Below are 19,161 nucleotides of genomic sequence, written 5' to 3'. Positions count from 1 at the left end.
CAGGTATGGTAACCACGTGAGCATTACAAGAACGGAACGAATATTCTATATGATTAAATCCAACCTTTCGATCCAAACAAGGAGTGCTAACAGCTTGAAAGTTCATCTGCTTGGTAGAATTGAAATCAGTCTGAAACAAGTTTTAACTGTAATTTCCAAGACAAAAATTAGGCTTACCCAAATTTACGACTGTACAAAAACTTGGGTAAGTCAAATTTTTGTGTTGGAAATTACAGTTGAAACTTGTTTCAGAAGGAGTGTTGACAGTTATTTGATCAAACACAAGGAGACTGCGGATGATTGGCCTTATTTAGGGCCTTCGTCATGATTATTGGCCCGATTGGTTCGGACGCGCCTGACCTTATTCAGCACGCTGCAGGTCCCTGAGATGGATATGGAAACGACATATCTAATCATCTATTCCACTGAAACAAATTAGCTTCATTTTCGTGCCAAAAGGTTTCAACCAAAGTGCCGGTGTCACGGCAAAGAATTGTCGGGACAAATAATTGCCAGTGACTGTGTTTATTATATATGCTTGTCTGTATTGGACTACCCAACCCAAATGCTGTTATTTAATTGTTTTGTTATTGTATTTGTCTTTGTCAGCTGTAATTTCTATTTTCAGAGGTTATGTTTGATATCAGCTGCTTGCTAGAGTGTCCTCTGTCTCCTGTATGTTCTTATGTTGATTGATAAAAAAAAAAGACTTGCCAGATGAGATACTGCGCCGGCGTGGAGTTAGGGTTGGATTGGGTTTGTGTTAGGTTAGGGTTTAGTATAGGGTTAGTCTTTAGTGTGAGGGCTAATCTCCACAGTGCGACCCGTCCTCCCAAAATCCGCTCAGACTTCTGCTTGGAAATGATCACTGTCCACGAGTGTGACGACCTTGTCTCCTGTCAGGTATACCAGAAACCCCCAAACAGTGTCCGTTGATTCGGATGACTTATTTGGTAGGAGGCAATTACGTGGCGTGACACCAGGAATATTGAACAAATAATGTGTATCGTTGGGCATAGAAAGTTAAGATATGTAGGTGATTATGCCTATTTTCAACGCCTTTGATATGGGAGAAGACAACATCAAGAAAACGTAAGGTGGCAGTTAAGTGACCTTTCACGTGACCTTCATCACCTTGGCCTCAGAGATCGATCTATGTGTCAAGTCTACTTAAAGTTTTCTCAAAATAGATGAAACTTGAGTCTTCAGTTACTTCTAAGGAACTCACCATCATGTGAGAGTTCATGTGACCTTTGCCATTTTGACTTCCAACGTCAATCTACCTGTCGGGTGTACTTAAGGTTTCCTTAGATATATCAAAGATGAGTCGTAATCATATTCTTCAGCTGAAGAAGTACGTAAATATGGGATAACTATAAGAAACTGCAGGAATAGTGTTCTGTATTTTTATTCGTGCTTTAAGAACAATTACAGTAGCGCACGATCAAAGTCAAAATAATTGGTAATTTTGTAGAGTTCTTGTACTTGTAAATGATGTTTTGAAAGTGATCAGAGTGATCAAAATGATCTCGAACCAGTTTAGCTCACCGAAGAGCTATTCTTCCACTGGTCATGACAGAGACGACAGACGCTATGTACAGTATTTACAGGTTCGTTGTACCGGGAACATCCCCCAGCTCTTTCCGAAAAGTACAATGAACAGTGGCTCACTACTATACTTAACGTTCCGATCTAAGGACTGCGAGCTTTTCCAGTAGCGTGCATTTTGGGTGAGCGACACAGCCGGGATTCAAACTCCCAAACCTCTTGGTACAGAGGCAGGGTCGCAATCCGCTGGACTACGCACGCTACAATTGCAGCAATCTTAAGTAGTTATCCAGTGCATGTTTCCTTGCAAGAGCTGACACCCTAGAAAAATCGACTGACCTTCTGACATGAAGCATTTTCAGGCTTGACCGCCGAGGTACTTAGTGAGAGTGTTAACTAAGTGTTGCCTAAAGGCTCTGCAAACGCGAGCTTCAAATGCTGTGCCAGACTGATTGCCTCCCTGTCTCAGCGATATAATCCCCCATCAGAAACATAGCATGCTTCTAATCCTCTCTCCTCCCCTTTCTGCCTCTCCAGGTAATTCGGCCCACATGTCGAGAAACTACACGCTGGAATTCGGGTAAGGAGGGTAGAAAACCAGGTGGGGGGTGTATGATTGATTAGAAAGCAGCGAGGAGGAAATGAATTTGTATTGATGTATTTCCCCGTGTATGCTGTAGATGACAAGTGAGTGTGATGTATAGACGGTTCCTGATAAAGTCAGACACTCATGCAAACATGCCAATAATGACGCGGGGCGCGGACTGTTTCAGTGACAGATGGGCGGAATCGATGACTTGCCTTTTCCATATGAAACTTGGAACGATTTTTCTAATTCAGCGGCTTTGCTGGAGAACTGTGTGCAAAATTGTGTTGATAATTTGTCTACAAGCACCAAATTTGGCAAGAATGTTGTTTCATTCATTCTAATCAAATCTAGATGGAGGAAGCTGAACTTAGCTTGTGTACAAGATTCTGAAGAAAATTTGTCCACAAGCACCAAATTTGGCAAGCATGTTGTTTCATTCATTCTAAACAAATCTAGATGGGGTAAGCTCAACTTAGCTTGTGTACAAGATTCTGAAGAAAATTTGTCTACAAGTGCTAAGTGTTAACGTTGTTAAATGTATTGTAAAAAAAAAAACAGAGGAAGCTAACATTTTGGCCATGCGCGATTTTCTGGCATTTGTTGGTTATTGCTGACAAAAATGCATGTGCCATGGCAGTTGAAGCAATTGTGCTAAAATTTGGTACAAATAATTAAGTTTTCTCCATACAAAAGTGTAATATAATTGTTGACTAGTAAAGGCATCTTTTGGGGTCTCCGAAGGCGCGAAGAAGTTCCGTTTTTGTTTAATCGAGAAGAAAGGAAAGATTCTAGTGTTGTCTTGAAAGTAGAGTTAAATTTGTGCAATTGCTAATAATATCCCCTTTCCACTAACCGGCCGATCGTACAGCGACCAAAATTAGATTTCTGAAACCCTTGATATCAAAAGTGGAATATGATGTGCAAAAGACAACAACCCCCCCCCCCCAAAAAAAATCGTTCTTTCTGTGTGACATTAATGAGCGATTTGTCAAATCTTTGGTCGTTCGGGGGTTGCAGCTAGGTCGCTATCTCTAATAGAAAGGGATTGTAACACTAACAGCAGTGGCTTCGCCCATAAGAAGTCGGAATGAACAAAGACAACTCCAAGTATTACCTTGGTATTGTCTCTTTGCTTGCTTATCTGAACTTTTGTTTGTTTTTTGGTTTGCTTATTTGTTGAAATACAGGGACATACCAGGTGGCCACATCCCATCATTTATGCTGTTCAGACGTCTTCAGCATTATGATAAAAGGATACGGCCAAATTTCGCAGGTAAGAAAAATAACAAATCTTAAAGGAAAACAAGACGAGATGGCCTTAACTCTCTTCAACATATCAGTATAAAGTAGAGTGGATTTATTCCTCAAGCTAACCGACATCTTTCACATGGCAGTCGTCCCTCAGTAAGACATCTGGAGCCGCATAGTTCCCGTTTAGAACTTCAACACATCAATTAGAAAGATGTCTGCTAAACTTTATATCAGTCGAATTAGAAGGCAAAGTTGCGAGCTATTTTGTTCCATCAAGAGGACTATAGAAATTCTATATTGGCGATCTATGTCCTGTGATTTTAGTGCTATATCTCCGTATAGATCTTGAGTTATTAACTATTGTATTAGGACGACTGGAGCAATGGAAAAACGATTAAACGGACTTCGATTCACGGTTTTGTTAGACCTTACGACTCCAAGACTTGTTCGATAGCGATAAATACTTATTCTTGTCTTTCGGCAGTCTCAGCCTCATCGGTTTCTTACAAAGCCCTGCATAATACTATAGGGACTTTGTAATAAGATTGACTTTTGCAGTGTTTTGTGTTTGTTCGTTCTCAGTCTCTCGGATCTGGGTAGAGGTTCAACTATATGTCAGCAGCATTAGCTCAGTCTCAGAAGCATCCATGGTATGTGGTACACTCATTTACACATCTTCGTCTTTTTTTTAGGAATGTGCCTTTTTCAGTAGCAGCTTTAGAGATTAATGAATGCAGTGTTAAAAGAATTGAGAAGCACAATGAGCCATTTCACGGATACAACTGCGTATGCGCTGAGACATGGACAAAACACGTCTGGAAATTGTTACACAAACCGACCGACGGAGGTCATGTATATCTGGACATGTATGAAGCAAGGTCGAAATAAGAACTGTTTACAAGTAATTGGCCTTCACCTTTGACCTGCGCATGTGTAGTTTGATCTGTGAAAGGGCTTGTGGAGTAATCTTATGGGACACAAACGTAAAACAGGCAAGATTGATTCTCTTTTCTTGAACGGCCTGATTCAATTTCTTAACAAACAACCGGCAACGGATGGCATTAACACTCACATTTTTTTCTCTCTCTAGGACTACATCCTTAATTTCTTTTTACGTCAAAGATGGAACGATCCTCGCTTGAGTTACACCGACTTCAAGTCAAGTCTAACACTCGGCACTTCCACGTTAGCCGAGATTTGGATACCGGACATTTCTTTTAAAAACGGCAAGGGCGCCGCCTATCGGGAGGGAGGAGATCACAACACACTGCTGCGAATCTCTCCACAAGGAGACATCTTACTTAGCCAAAAGTGAGTAAAGTGGTGATACCCAATGTTGTCCGATTTGTTTAAAACGCTATGTTCCTTAAAAACGTGCGGACAGAGCCAAATGTTTAACTCATTGGAGAAAATATCAACTCTTCTCATAAGAACAATGCATGGTCTCTAATTTTTTGTCCTCCTGTTTAACGCCGTGCGAGCATGCATTTATACTGAGATTATTGAGGTTTACGTTAAAAGACTGTGCCAGGGACAGGGTGACATCTTACTCAGCCAAAAGTGAGTAAAGTAGCGCTACCCAATATCGGCCGATTTGTTCAAAATGCCACTTTCATTAAAAACGCACTAACAGAGCCAAATTCTTCGAGACAGACATGGCTAGGGATCATATTTCTTTCTTTTGAGTGATTCCTCATTCCTCATGAGAACAGATGTTTTGATACACAAAGTGAGCGACATCGGGTAGTGTACGAGATATAGTAGCGCTACGTTAACGTGTTGCATGGAACCGGACGGTTTTGTAATCAGAGAGCGTTCAACGCTCGTTCTCATTTAAATGTACACATTTGATTCCGTTACCGTTTAAAGTGAGACGTTCCTGACATTAGGATATGCCACATATAAGGTGCCAAACTGTCGTTTTTATGACGACTTAAACCTTTTTTGGGCTTTTAAAAACGACAGTTTGGTACCTTAAATGTGGCATATCTTAATGTCAGGAACGTTTTACTTCAAACGGTAACGGAAGTTACACAATGTGTACATTTAAATGAGAACGAGCGTCAACTCTGAGTTAACTCCGTTCTTATTCTGAAAATGATGAATACTTCTAGAAGTTAAGCACTGTGATCTGTTTTAATTCTTTGAGAGTGGCGAGAGAGCGTATATCTTAATCATGTGTTTCCATATGCATATCAAAGACGGCAATGACAGAAAGCTATAAACTTTGAAAGCCTGTCCACATTTTCATTTACCACCTGTTTTATGAAATGGAATAGATTTAATCAACGGAAGCGAGACGTGGAGGCATTTGTTAACACCAATCGAAATGCCACATCCACCACAACAGACATATTATCGTTATTACATTTGTACATGGCACCATATTCATGAAGAAAATATGCTCAATAATCGATTTTAACGATCGTCACTATTCACCCAGACACACTATTCATCCCATCCATAGTAAGGCCTAGGAAAGTTAATGTTGTGTTTCCAATTGTGGTCCTGAAAAAAACAACTAAGGTTGGTAGGCTGTGATTCTAATTTTTTTTCAAGATTTCGGCCGAATGATTCAACAAATCTACAGTTTAACAATGTAACACTGTATTGCATCAGGTATTTTCAATATCACATATTGATTGTACTGATATACGTTGTACAAATACAGGTATATCAATAAAATGGGCAAAGAAGTACAATGTTTATTACACATTCTTATATCAACTGATCAGAGCCTTAATTTGTTATTAGTGTGTAAAATACAGAAAATCTGCAAGACTACGTGGAATCTTTTTTTAAATTCCATCCCTCCGATGTCAGATAAAAAACTTTATGTCCCATGCCAGCGGTCGAAGCCCCAAAAAAGGCTAGGGTTGGCAGGTGTTTTACTATGGTCGGTCATCCAAACGGAAATATAACATTTTCCCTAAGCCTAATACAGAAGCATCGTTGTAACTGTCATTTCTATCTCTTTCCGCAGGATGGCGCTATTGTTATCGTGCCCGATGGATTTCCGGATGTTCCCGTTCGATACGCAAAGCTGCGGAATACAGATGGAGAGCTGTAAGATATTTCCTCACATAATCATCTATTATCTATTCATTCAACGGTTCGTCTGTGAGTGACGTTCAGCCAGGTCTGCCAAACTAGCCAGTGACCATTAAAAGGCTGGCACAACGGACGGAAACCGTGCACAGAGTACAAAGACCCATCTCTTTCTCTTTGTCTCATCTATTATCTATTCATTCAACGGTTCGACTGTGATCTGAGTGACATGCAGCCATGTCTCCCCAACTAGCCAGTGGCTATCAAAGGGCTGACCCTACGGACGGAAACAGTACACAAAGTACAACGACATATCTACAGCAATTATCAATAAACTGTACATCCACTTAACAATACGAAATCAAACACGTCATTTGACTGAGGGAGTCACCACCAAATCGGTCACCTAACTCAGGTTGTCCTCATTCGTGCCGAACTCTAGTTCCAAGATAAGAATCATCGTCCACTACTGGAATTCTGTACATCCCGTGTTCAATATGGTACAGTCCTCTCCATGGTGCTGAATTGTGTTTCAAATAAAGAGATGCAAGTTATATCTTCACTTAACTATCATATTGGTTGCTAATGGCTTTCCCTCATTCCCTTCACGCGTTTTTTTTGCATGAAAGAATCATCTCATCAAAAACTACTAATGGTAAATCAATAAATCAGATCCCGCGCTCAATTTGGCACAATTTTCCCCTGTCAGCTGAAATAACCTCCACTGAGTGTTTTCCTTCTTAGGGCTAACGTTACACTGACTCGGTTAAATACTCGAGTATATTGATGACATCTGTACGCGCATCAATTTTCGTCCATTTAAAAAAAACAACAACTTGTGTCTAGGGTACGGTTTTGGAAGATGGAGCCCACCCCTCTCCTTCCACCACCTTTTACCTTCCCAACCGAAGTCTGTCGTGTAAAGTGTATTTCCCAATGACACGGCGTCCAGCCAAGAATGTCAAGAATCGATCCAATGAGTTCTCCATCTCACTGTCATTGTCAGACAAAATCATCCTCTCAACCACTAAATCAATAACTCATGCGTTTAGTATGCCATAGTTTTCTCCTCGGTGCTGAAAGTTGCGTTGCTTTAACTTTATCTGATCACATTATTGACGACAAAAGTACCGCTGGCAAAGTAAGTGCTATTATTACATTATTACATCCTGTAGTCCAGGTCCCCTGGCACATTTGAGTAATGACGTAAGTTATGATCTTGTCAAGCAGAAGTTCTTGCGCAATGAATGTGTCAGCATTATCTAACGTATAATGGAGTGATCGATATCAAGTGCAGGCGTAGGTATCTCTGGATGTGATCATCGAAGTGTCTTTCCCTCATAACTCACCAGTAACAAGAATTCGAAGTCCACATACCTCCAAGAAATTTAAAGATTTTGTGAATTTCTTCATGCCATAGCCCTAGCCATCGTAGATGTTAGTGATCCTCCCTTCCCTTTTGCCCTCAATCAATCCCAGGTACCTCCCTCCCATATGGGGTTATTCGTATGGGACGGCTGACCGGCTGTTTATGGACTATACACACTACATTTAGGAAGAGAGTATCGGCCTGTAATGCTGCAATACCTCAAAATACTGCTAGGGTGCCCAAATCGTCATGTTTCTTCGGGACTTCGATAACTACCCAGCATGCCAAAATCCATTCAAATCCACCAAACGGATCTTGAGTTATAGGTGTGAACGAGAACACAGCCAAAAATAGTAGCTCCGTCGGAGACATACCTCCTTCCCGGGGGTAAAAATCGGCACATTGTCCAAGCGAGCTGATGTTTCATGGGAATTCCCACACAAGATGGTTAATTAATAATAGGACGGCGCCCAACTCCGTTTCAATAGCCCTTTGGGCCACACATATTTCTGCAATCACTACAGCAGGGGGCTAGTCCACTGGTATTGGTGGGTAGGCGTTGGTATCTAGGAGTGGTATCTTTGAGTATCGACCCCCTAGTGACCTTCTATGGTATTGCAGCAGAACTTCTGGTCTTTGTATTTCTTGTGTTGTTTCAGACGGCCACACGACAGAAGAACTGGTCCTGGAGTGGGCCAAACCGGAAATGGAGATCGACCTGAGCATCCGTTTACCGGAATTTGAGCTGAAACAGTGGGGAACACGGCGGTGTGACAATCAAGTTCTGACAGGTCAGGGTCATGCTTTAAAGTTCGAAGGTCATTGCTTTCTTCATCATTCCAAGTACGCAAGGTTAAAGGTGAAGGTCATTGAGACATTAAAAAAACATCCGACATTGTTATGCAAATCAACCAATGGCGTGTGGACATGTATAATGCATGGTCTTCGTCTTTGACCTTGTGCCTGCGTACATGTACTTAGAATCGTGAACCTCCTTATAAAGGAAGTTCAAACAGAAACAAGTTTGGAGATACGTACACAAAATGCACCGTCGCGACTTACATCCCCGTAAAATAACCACAACAATATGTGACAACTAATAGCACCATATACCTCGTTATCATTTTCAACAGGAAACTATTCTTGCACTGAAGCATACTTCAAGCTGGTGCGACGATTTGGATATTACCTTATCCAAGCCTACATCCCGAGGTATGTACAGTTCTTCAATGAAGGTTAGACATCCAGGTAATAAGATGCAATTAATCCAGCCTACATATGTAGTGCTGCCAGTTCTGTTGATGAATAAATCGTTTTTGATTGATTGATTGATTGATACGCAAGGTAACAGCAACTGGATAAACTTTGAAAAAGGTCATACGTTTCAGACAGCATCCACTGTCTTTCGTCAAGGAGGCCTACGCGTTGAACGTTCCGGCACTTGGTCCCCTTCCCTACCACCCCCGCGAGACAACATTTTCTCCTGTACTCAAACAACAGGGGATAATTGATTTATAAGCATACAACCTTGTCTTGACTTTGTCTCCTATTGAACGGTCTCTTTCCTTGGTTAACATATCAATTCAGAGTCAAGGTTTAGCTCCAGTTTCTCGTATAGTCACTGACGAAAGGCAGCGGATGCGGTCTGAAACGTCTGACCGTTTCCAAATTTTATCCAGCTGCTCGAGGAACAGTTACGTTGCGTAGCTTTATTGATCGCGCCAAGGGTGTCTAGTAGTACGCCATGTCGTATCTGAAATCATTGAGCATTTCCTGGAGGTGTGCAAGGTGTCAGATCACACGTCGGTATATAATAGTTTTGATGTAACGATTTGTCAGCCCTTGTGGGTTAAATCGATTTATGGATTCAGGTCGGCATCCTTTTAGTAGATTATCAAAGTAACGCCGTTACTGGATCAGCAGAACATCAAACTAGCGCTATATTTTTGAAAGCAACGTTTCTAATTTTTCTATTGGATAACACCTTATCTAATCAAAAAGATTGCTTGCTTGTTACTTTTTTTTAAGGCGGAGGAAAAAATTGCTGTGTTTCAGGTTACGGTCCTGAAAAATAGGGTCGGTAGATTGGTTGGGATTCTCTCTTTTTGTTGTTGCTTATCTTTTAGAAATAGATTTTGGATGAAGTGATTCAACGTCAACGAATACATTTGATTTAGCGATGTAAAACAGATCTGCGCTGTACAAGCACAAGTATATAAATCAACTTATCAAAAGCTTTTCTAGGGTCGGTCGAGTAACCGGAAACACAACATTTTTCCTGGCCTGACTAGACACTGAGTGAGCCACCCTGTCCAAAAGAAACAGATAAATACATAACTAGAAATGATAATCGTTTCAAATGTGTCTTAGTTGTGTTTTGGTTCTTCAGCATTCTCCTGGTCATCATCTCGTGGCTGACGTTTTGGATCAACCCTGACGTCGTGCCGGCCCGAATCTCCCTCGGGATCACCACGGTGCTGACGTCCACAACTCTTACCGCCTTCTCTCACGGCAGCACGCCCAGGTCTGCATCCTCTCTCTCTCTCATTGGTTGAACTGCTAACTGCTATAATCTCAATGGTTGAACTGCTGACTGCCATCATCTTATTGGTTGAACTGCTGATTGCCATCATCTCATTGGCTGAACTGCTTATTGCCATCATCTCATTGGTTGAACTGCTAACCACTATTATCTCATTGGTTGAACTGCTGATTGCCATTATCTCATTGGTTGAACTGCTAACTGCTATTATCTCATTGGTTGAACTGCTAACTGCCATTATCTCATCGGCTGAACTGCTAACTACTATAATCTCATTGGTTGAACTGCTAGTTGCCATCATCTCATTGGTTGAACTGGGAATTGTCATCATCTCATTGGCATTGGTTGAACTGCTGATTGCCATCATCTCATTGGTTGAACTGCTAACTGCTATTATCTCATTGGTTGAACTGCTAATTGCTATTATCTCCTTGGTTGAACTGGTAACTGTCATCATCTCATTGGCATTGGTTAAAGTGCTGATTGCAATCATCTCATTGGTTGAACTGTTAACTGCTATTATCTCATTGGTTGAACTGCTAATTGCTATTATCTCATTGGTTGAACTGGTAACTGTCATCATCTCATTGGTTAAACTGCTAACTGCCATTATCTCATCGGTTGAGCTGCTAATTACCATTACTTCGTTGGTTGAACTCCTAATTATGATGGACAGTCAGGATCGATCTATTGCTAACCCCCTGAACTAGAGCACTTCATAGAGCTAAATACAGATCAGTCTACTTTTTCATGGGGGTGTAGAAAAGCCCAGGATAGAGACACATTCGAGAAGTATGAAGTTTCTACTACCACCCCAAAATGGCCACGATTTCACACAAATTTCTCCCAAAAACTTTTCAATGTGGAGTCTAGGCAACTGTAGTCCCCCGAAACATAGTGGCATAAGCTAACATCTTACGTTGAAAACCAATAGAGCAAACGCTACGTTCATAGACGTTTGTTCATATGTGTTGTTGCTATAAAGACAATCATGACTCTAAGCACGGATGCGCAGGGTCAAAGGTGAAGGCCCCTGAGACATGAACAAAACTCGTCCGACGGATTCTGGACCTGCATAAAGCATGGTGGAGACAAGAATAGTTTGCTTCACCTTTTACCTTACGCATGCGCACGTAGAATCGCGAACGCCCTTATTCAACCTTGAATAATTCACATTCGGCCAACGCAATACCCATTTTCTGTGCTCTCTTCAGAAACTCCTACATACGGGCTATAGACATCTGGATGCTGGCGTGCTCGGTGTTCGTCTTCGCCGCCCTGGTGGAATTCTCGGTGTCTCATTACATCTTCAGGCGGCAGACCAAGTTCTCCAAAATCGTCCGCAGTGTCTTCTGCAGAAATAAGTTCCCCAGCACCCCGAACCCACCACCACAGGTGAGCTTTTTTTGGGGAAAAAATCTTAATCTTAATTGAAAAAAAGTGTGTTTATGTCGATCATAAATTCCCTTTCATCAATTCCACCTGATATAACAAAAACTTGACATTAGGATTAGGTAGGAAAGTTTCGGCATCCGGGCAACAGGTTGGACATGTGCTTTTTTTTGTCATGAGTGCCGCGGTCAGGCGCTGGCGGCACACGAGTGTCCTTTGCGGGAGGTGACTACTTACAGTTATCAATGCCATAAATGGTCAGATTTTGTAGACATTTTTTATTGCCTAAGGAAGAAGCTTGCAAACAAAGTTTGCTTACAATAGAAAACAAAGCATCTACAGGTTGATTAGTGTGTATGAAACCTAATGGTATCTGTTTGTCTGTCCTTCTATCATACAGCAAGTCCCGGCAGCGGGAACGACGCCGGAAGCCAGCTACATCAATCCCAGCAACCCCCAGCTGGTTAACGGGCAGCTCCAGCCTCGCGCCAGGATGACGCAAGAGGACGTCTCCAAACTGCACCAGAACTTCGCGCGCAGGATGGACATCATCTCCAGATTCCTCTTCCCGGGCCTCTTCTTCTTCTTCAACAGCGTCTACTGGCTGGTGTATAGTACGGCGTATGACGCCTGAGGATCCGTACGTCTTTAAGGATCCGTACGTCTTGAGGAGTGAAATATATTGAGGAGTCGTGCGTCTCTTGAAGGAGTTGTACGTCTTGAGGGGTAGTACGCCCTGAGATAGGGCTCGTTTACAACGTGAAACGGTAGCAAGTACGCCTACCGCATGCAGTGAAGCTGGCGAGGACCATGAATATACGATAGCCCATAAGTACAAATTTGATGCCGCTCGATTGTACTTGTAGGCTACCGTAGCAATGATGACTAATAGCGATACCAGACTACATATGCCTGCAGAATATACATCACGTGGCCTTTGACATTGTGTTGGGCGACTCATGGTATCCAGACATTAAGACCATGACGACTTTATTGTAACAAAGGACACGATGAAAGTGCAGCAGTGAGACATTTTTCTGTGGATAACAACTACTGTATTATTACTTACAAGAACAAGCGGCAAACTATATTGAGAAGCAACGCCTGTAATATAAGACGTCTACCTCTGCATACATCGATGCAGCATCAACTTGCAGCTACGAGTGGTCACGTTTACTGACAATGGACAGGACCAGAAACGCTTTTACATATCTTAGATTAATACTTACTGTCCAAGACACTTTCTTAGGGGCTGCTCACATTCGTCGTACGAACGTCGTGCATCTCAAACTGAGGGCATTCATGGAATAGCCGTACACGTGTTGTACAAAATTTACATTCTTACCGAAAATACTACTGTAATTCGCTTTATCTTCGCGGTAGCACAATTTCACGGTGTAAGGAAAATAGACATTTTCACTGAACCTTAACTTCACGGATTTATAGAACGGATGTATAAATGAATCATAAACAATAACAACAGTTTTTTTTCACGGTGATGATAAGTTCACGGTACAGAGGTGACCGTGGAAACAGTGAACATAAAGTTACAGTGAAAGAAACAAGAATAGCATCTTAGATCCTTACGTTTTTGACGGTTAGTTCGGCCAAACCTTGTTTTAAAAACGAACAACATCAAACAAAATCGTTCGACGTCCTACGTCGAATGTGACCGCATCTTTAGTGGGGAACTGGCGTTAGGAAAGACTACTACGGACCGATAGTTGTGCTTTATACGACGATTTTCGCATCTGTTAATGCTTGGATCACATTTCCAATCCGGGGCCCGGCCGGGAAGTCTTTGGGAACCAAAAGTATTATATAAAGACAATAAAAAGCGCAAAACGTAATAAAAATTATCTAAGAGCATAGCTTGTGCATTTTTATTGATATTTTGGTTATCGAAAATAGCCCGCCCGGGGCCCGGTTGGGAAATGTGACCCTAGCATAACCGGCGAATGAATTTCAGACTGAATATTCATCTTCCGGTGATGGCCATTGTCGGAATCGACATCTATTGCAATAGGATTTAATAAACATGCATATGATTCATTTTTCAAATGTACCGAGTCCGTGGCCTTCAGTTCAATGTCCCATGAGTATTATCTATCGTGTCTGCCCTTAATGTAATATGTCAGATCTTCCTTATTTATGTTTCTATAATTGTCGACTATTACCAAATTATATGCCACCTATTACAGGATGACTACCTTGAGTGGCCATATCAATGGAGGGGGGCACGTAATGGAAAGAGAGGAATGGGATCCCCCTACTAATACCGTATCCAAGGCACAGCGGACTACGGGCCTGGTCACATCTACGTGCGGTTGTCGTACAATCGCAAACTGAGGGCATTTTTTTTAACAATCGTGCATGTGTCGTAGAAAATTCAGCTGTCTTGTTACTGAAATTGCTGCTTAGAACCTTGTCGGCGACTGGTTCCGTCACAGCCTGTTTGAAAACCCTACGGCATCAAAATCGTACAACGACCTACGACGAATTATGATGTGACCTTGTCGTAAGAACCCACTGCCCCTTCGGCCTCCATAAGGCTTTTTCACCTTTATCTATTACCTTTCAAACCCCTGCAGGCCAGTAGCTTCCGTACCGAAAGAGCCCTCACCAAAATAGCCTTTAGATTTGGGGAAAGGCCTTAGTTCGGAAACACAATAACAACATCAGAACAATCGATTACAAGCCTGTCCTTGCAGAGCTTGAACTTGTAGAGAAGGATCTACACTTGTAAAAGTTGTTATCATCCTCTAAGGAACGATATTCAAGTTTATGACTTGTAAAAGACCTGTTTGTGTTTTTACGTACACACATGTTGCACACAGAAAGTAAAGAAATGGTCATCTATAATCACAAATAATCATCCACACTATCAATAATTCAAACGGATACTATGAAATATTAATGTTTTCGTGTAACATTCAATACCAATTTCTGGGTCACAATTAGAATAAGTGCATACATGCCCCATAATTTGAGCAAATCAAAACCAGTGTTAATGTACTGGAAAGGAGCCTCACTTTGACAGTGACACGCGAGATGAGCTCGGAGTATGGAAGCAATCCTAACTGGGCGAAACAAGGGTGGTAGTTCTTCCGTTTCACAAGTCAGATGATGTTGCAGTTTAAAAAGAGTTTCGAATAGGATTCAGTCAAAAGAGGACAAAGATACTATAGTACAGCTCTGTCGTTGTCGTTTGAAGAACTACCAGTCACCAATCAGGTAAGTGACGATACGTTTTTATTTCTTAATAGAAAATTGTCTCTCTCTTTTTCAAATAATTTTTTACGAGTATATTCCTCACTGAGCGTTTGAGCTGGTAATTGTAGAGTCCAAACGTTTGCGAACGCCTAAGAAATTTTGCACAAAGCTGCAACCAAGGCGACTTCACGTTTTATGCACGCGACTTCAAAAACACACAATACAAACTTCCTGACAAATCAACGGCTCCTTTCTTTTGGCTTACCAGCAAAAACAACCACTAAGTCCTCCTAACAGGGATGTAGCAGCATTGTCTCACCACTGTTGCATCTTTTAATGCCCACGTCCTATTACGCCACTTGTAAAAGCTCTTTTGCGTATACTTGGTGTAGTGTTTCATAAATCACTAAGTCCGCGGATATTAGTGTTCTTTGTTATCACTTTTCTTTAGAGGGTGGGGTGCATTGCTAATGATAAAAGGTCCATTTTGAAACACAAACCCCCAGGAAGTTTGTAAGGCCCGCAGAGGAAGGTTTTTGTACGAGCAAAGGCACAAGCGTCGACATCTGTCACTATTTATTCAATTAAACATAAGAAAGTAAATTCTATGGATGGCATCAGCACGCGCATTGAATTTTGTCTGGTTTAGAAAAAAAGCTTTACTCCACTTTGTAGATGGTCAACATGAAAAGAAAATGCCATGATTTGTAGAACATGTCGTGTGGTAGCCTTGAGTCGAAGTGACACTAGTGAGGTAGCCATGACTGTAGTTGCCAACTTGATACGCAATGCTAAGGCTCACCAGTGTCACTTTTTACACTTTTTGAATGCAGGAATAGAATACTCGTTGGCCGTGGCTTCGATTCTTGTTACAAAGTTAATTGTCTCTATTGTTGTAAGTCTTTTTATTCATCCTATTTTCTCGTATTGTTTCATTAGACCTGAAGTATGCAGAGGATGACACCCAGAAAATTTACTTGCTGTGGCCTAACAGGAAATAAGGCAAATTTACCTGTACATGGATTAGGGCTTACTGTTATGATTGGGTTTGGTAGCGGAAGTTGTTGTGTACATTTCTTTGATAGTGCTACCAATGGTTTTGTTCGAGACTGTTTTTACATGCAATTGTGACTTTCCTTCGCTCTTTCGGTACGATGTGCGTCATTCCTACCATAGGTAGAGGCCAGAGAAGACTTGCGTGCCGACTGCTCAAGAACATGTTGGTTGTCTTGTGTGTTAGTCTCCTGTTAAAGACAGCTCTGGCAGATTTACAAGGTAACTTACGTGACTTTGAAGCCTAATTATCTTTATGTAGGAAGCTATTATGGGTTATGGCGGTACTTGGCGCCAGCATATTAGTTCGTAAAAACACGAGTATACAACATGTACATAAAATCTTCAGCAGAGAAAAGCTACGAAAGATCACCAATATTACTACAGCGTTTTACTACCATAAGCAAAAATGGTCACAGTGGTAGAATAGATACAATTGCAAAATGAATTTTCATAAAAGAATAATAGAAGAAGATAGAAATCGTGTACTGAACTGGAGTCTATGGTCACGGTAGCTCTATCGGCGAACTTTTTCAATAAGATGTGTGTGTGTGTGTGTGTGTGATTGTAACAAAACCCCTAGGCACGAAGCAATGTGGACATACTATTTCTTATGGGTGTCTTTTGACGTTACAGATCATAATGCCACATCAGTGGTGGAACACAGGTAAATACGAATCTTCCTAATTATGTGGTGTGGGAAATAAGATCAAAGGTATTGTATGAAGCATACGCCAGTTATAATGATACTATCTTTCAAGTATTTGCTTCTGATTATTTTTCCTAGTCATTCGTTGTCACATTTCTAGTACTCACACATCATTGTATAGTTTAAGAACAAAGATGGTAAAGGGCCTAGTCATCTTGTGTAGGTTTCTCCAAAACAATGTGCGAGGAACATAAGACTGCATAGAGATGAGATGAACCGGCTTATTACGTACATAAGACAACACCTTTCAATTTGAAAGTACATTATGTAGCCCTAAGGCTAAGTTGCAGTGTACCACAACACATGCTAAAATTACCCGGGAAATGTAATGGAAAAACTGCTAGATATTATACCAACATTTACATACATAGTAAGGAAAGACATTAAATGTAGCGGTTATCTGTCCCAAACATTATCCGTCTTAAAAGCAATGCTACGCACAAATGACGTTAAGGTCATTTTCACGTCACATTGAAATGATGTTTGTCTTGGACACCCAGAACAAGGCTGACACAGAACAAGACGGGAACCCTTGCTTTATACGACCTTCTCACGAAATATGACAAGAGATTCCGACCCAACTTCAGAGGTAAAAACAACTCGTTGATCTTATCTAATATGTCTAATCTTAAAATCTGTAAAGGTGGGCTATCCATTAGGCTTAAGAAAATTAATGCTGTGTAGCTTATTCACTTCGTTTGTGCGTGAGTGTAGTAGACATGCTCTTACCGTGTCGCCCCAGGTCGCACTTTTGCTTGGAATCAATAAGATACGGCCTAATTAGGACCAAAGGCACGGCATTTTCCAATACAATTGGACGCCGGTTGTAAGTAAAAGGCGTTAAGAGCTGTTCCATATGTAGACACCAGTAGAATGGTCATAGCTCTTGAGAAGTTACTAACGTTACTACCACTACTGTCAGTCAGTCTGTACGGACTAGTACACATACTGCGCAGACAAAAATTACAAAACAAAAAGTGCATAAAAAAACTTGAGAAGTCAGTAGGTATCAAACAGTCGATGCATAACGTAACAAAGTTCCACACTGTATATTTTTTAGGGTCCAACGTCAGGGTCAAAGTTCAGATGTACGTGAATGGTCTGAGTTCCATATCCGACTCGGAGATGGTAAGTCATAGTCTATTTTTAGGGTATGCCTCTTTGTGTTGTCTGTGGTTACATTTATACACTGTCAATACACTACAAACACCTGGTGGATAGCCGTTTTGAAGTTATATGGAGCGGTCAGTCATTTGATGTTGGGTGGCAAGGTGTTCCATAGATTGATGGCCCGGTAGAGAAAGGTTCACTTTTTGCTGTCTGTTTTTGGTTTAGGTAGTTTGAAACTTTAAGAATTGAATGATCTGGTGAGTACGTGTGGGTTGAATGGACAGGAACAATGGAACTGTAAATGTTTTAGGGTTCGTGACTGACCAGTATTCTAAAAAAACGTATCTTAAGTACTAATGGCGAACATGCGTGTTACAAATAAATCTCTTAGTGTGCATGTTCAAAGACAAGGCAATTAAAGTAAGATCTAATAAAAAGGCAGTCACATTCCCATGATCGATTACGCTACAAGACATCTAGATGTCCCGTCAGCACCAAGGACATATAGCGTTATCGACTTTTCTCTACTTCCGTCTAAGCCCCAGGCAAAATAATTGAGACGACTTCCAAGGTCGGATTTTATTGATCTACCTAGACTTATGTGACAGCACTATTGATCATGGAAATGTGACGGCCTTTTTATTAGACCTTTCTTTAATTACCTTCCCTTTGAACATACATGAACATCCTAAGAGCTTTATCCACACGCGTGCTCGACTAAGAGCTTTTCTTTGAACCACCGACGACTGACCTTATTCTATCCGATTTGTATCAAACCTATCTTTTGATGAAATACCGATGAGGCCATGGGAAATTGATACTGTGTTTCAGATTACGGTCGGCAGTAAGGGATTCTCTCTTAATTTTTCTTTTCTTTAAGATTTCGGCCGGAGTCATCCGATAAATAAAGTTTAACATTGCAAAACTGCATTAGGACAGTGGCATTTTCACCATCATGTTGTAGTTATGCAGATCGATAAATATTGTGCACGCACAAGTATATTGAGAAACTGAACATGAAATTATTCACAGACCACTAACACCGTTTGTAACGTTTCAAACCAGGATTATAAACTCATCTTCTTCCTACGACAAAGATGGAACGACCCGCGCCTGCGCTATGGCGATTACGAACCGCAAGTGACGCAACCGTTCGTCACCCTAGACGAGTCGGCCCTGGCGGATATCTGGGTTCCGGATGTCTTCTTCGAGAACGGAAAGGGCGCCGCCTATCCGGAGGGGAAAGAGCACACCACGCTCATCCGGATATATCCACAGGGGGATATCTTATTCACACGGAAGTAATGGATGGCAAAAACAGATCATTGCAAATGCAC

At 41.4% G+C, this 19,161-nt stretch overlaps 2 protein-coding genes across 3 annotated transcripts in view; both read left to right on the top strand.

Annotated features, from left to right (window-relative positions):
• The window catches only part of LOC136423333 (glycine receptor subunit alphaZ1-like), a 44,795-nt gene extending 30,991 nt beyond the window's left edge, over positions 1-13,804 (top strand). For both annotated transcript variants that reach the window (XM_066411457.1, XM_066411458.1), the window contains exons 2-11: positions 2,086-2,128; positions 3,325-3,410; positions 3,971-4,038; positions 4,479-4,699; positions 6,372-6,454; positions 8,465-8,596; positions 8,939-9,017; positions 10,195-10,329; positions 11,562-11,742; positions 12,140-13,804. In XM_066411457.1, coding sequence (XP_066267554.1) covers positions 2,086-2,128; positions 3,325-3,410; positions 3,971-4,038; positions 4,479-4,699; positions 6,372-6,454; positions 8,465-8,596; positions 8,939-9,017; positions 10,195-10,329; positions 11,562-11,742; positions 12,140-12,373 — 1,262 coding nt within the window. In that variant the 3' untranslated portion in view covers positions 12,374-13,804. The remainder of the gene's footprint in view (positions 1-2,085; positions 2,129-3,324; positions 3,411-3,970; positions 4,039-4,478; positions 4,700-6,371; positions 6,455-8,464; positions 8,597-8,938; positions 9,018-10,194; positions 10,330-11,561; positions 11,743-12,139) is intronic.
• Positions 13,805-16,106: 2,302 nt separating this feature from the next.
• Positions 16,107-19,129, top strand: LOC136422440 (glycine receptor subunit alpha-3-like). Its single transcript, XM_066410212.1, has 5 exons — positions 16,107-16,128; positions 16,642-16,672; positions 17,215-17,303; positions 17,775-17,842; positions 18,890-19,129. The coding sequence occupies exons 1-5, from the start codon at positions 16,107-16,109 to the stop codon at positions 19,127-19,129; spliced, it is 450 nt and encodes a 149-aa protein (XP_066266309.1).
• Positions 19,130-19,161: the final 32 nt, after the last annotated feature.

Source organism: Branchiostoma lanceolatum, chromosome 17, assembly GCF_035083965.1.
Source record: "Branchiostoma lanceolatum isolate klBraLanc5 chromosome 17, klBraLanc5.hap2, whole genome shotgun sequence".
Lineage (NCBI taxonomy): Eukaryota > Metazoa > Chordata > Leptocardii > Amphioxiformes > Branchiostomatidae > Branchiostoma > Branchiostoma lanceolatum.
The sequence above is the reverse complement of the archived record's forward strand: the minus strand, read 5'-3'. Positions and strand labels throughout refer to the sequence as shown.

What these genes read in the sequence shown, in the direction of transcription:
- LOC136422440 (XM_066410212.1), top strand. Translation starts at nt 16,107, where the DNA reads ATGTGCGTCATTCCTACCATAG. An exon ending in GTGCGTCATTCCTACCATAG is followed by an intron (nt 16,129 to 16,641) that starts GTAGAGGCCAGA and finishes TTGACGTTACAG; the next exon opens with ATCATAATGCCACATCAGTG. An exon ending in ACATCAGTGGTGGAACACAG is followed by an intron (nt 16,673 to 17,214) that starts GTAAATACGAAT and finishes TTGGACACCCAG; the next exon opens with AACAAGGCTGACACAGAACA.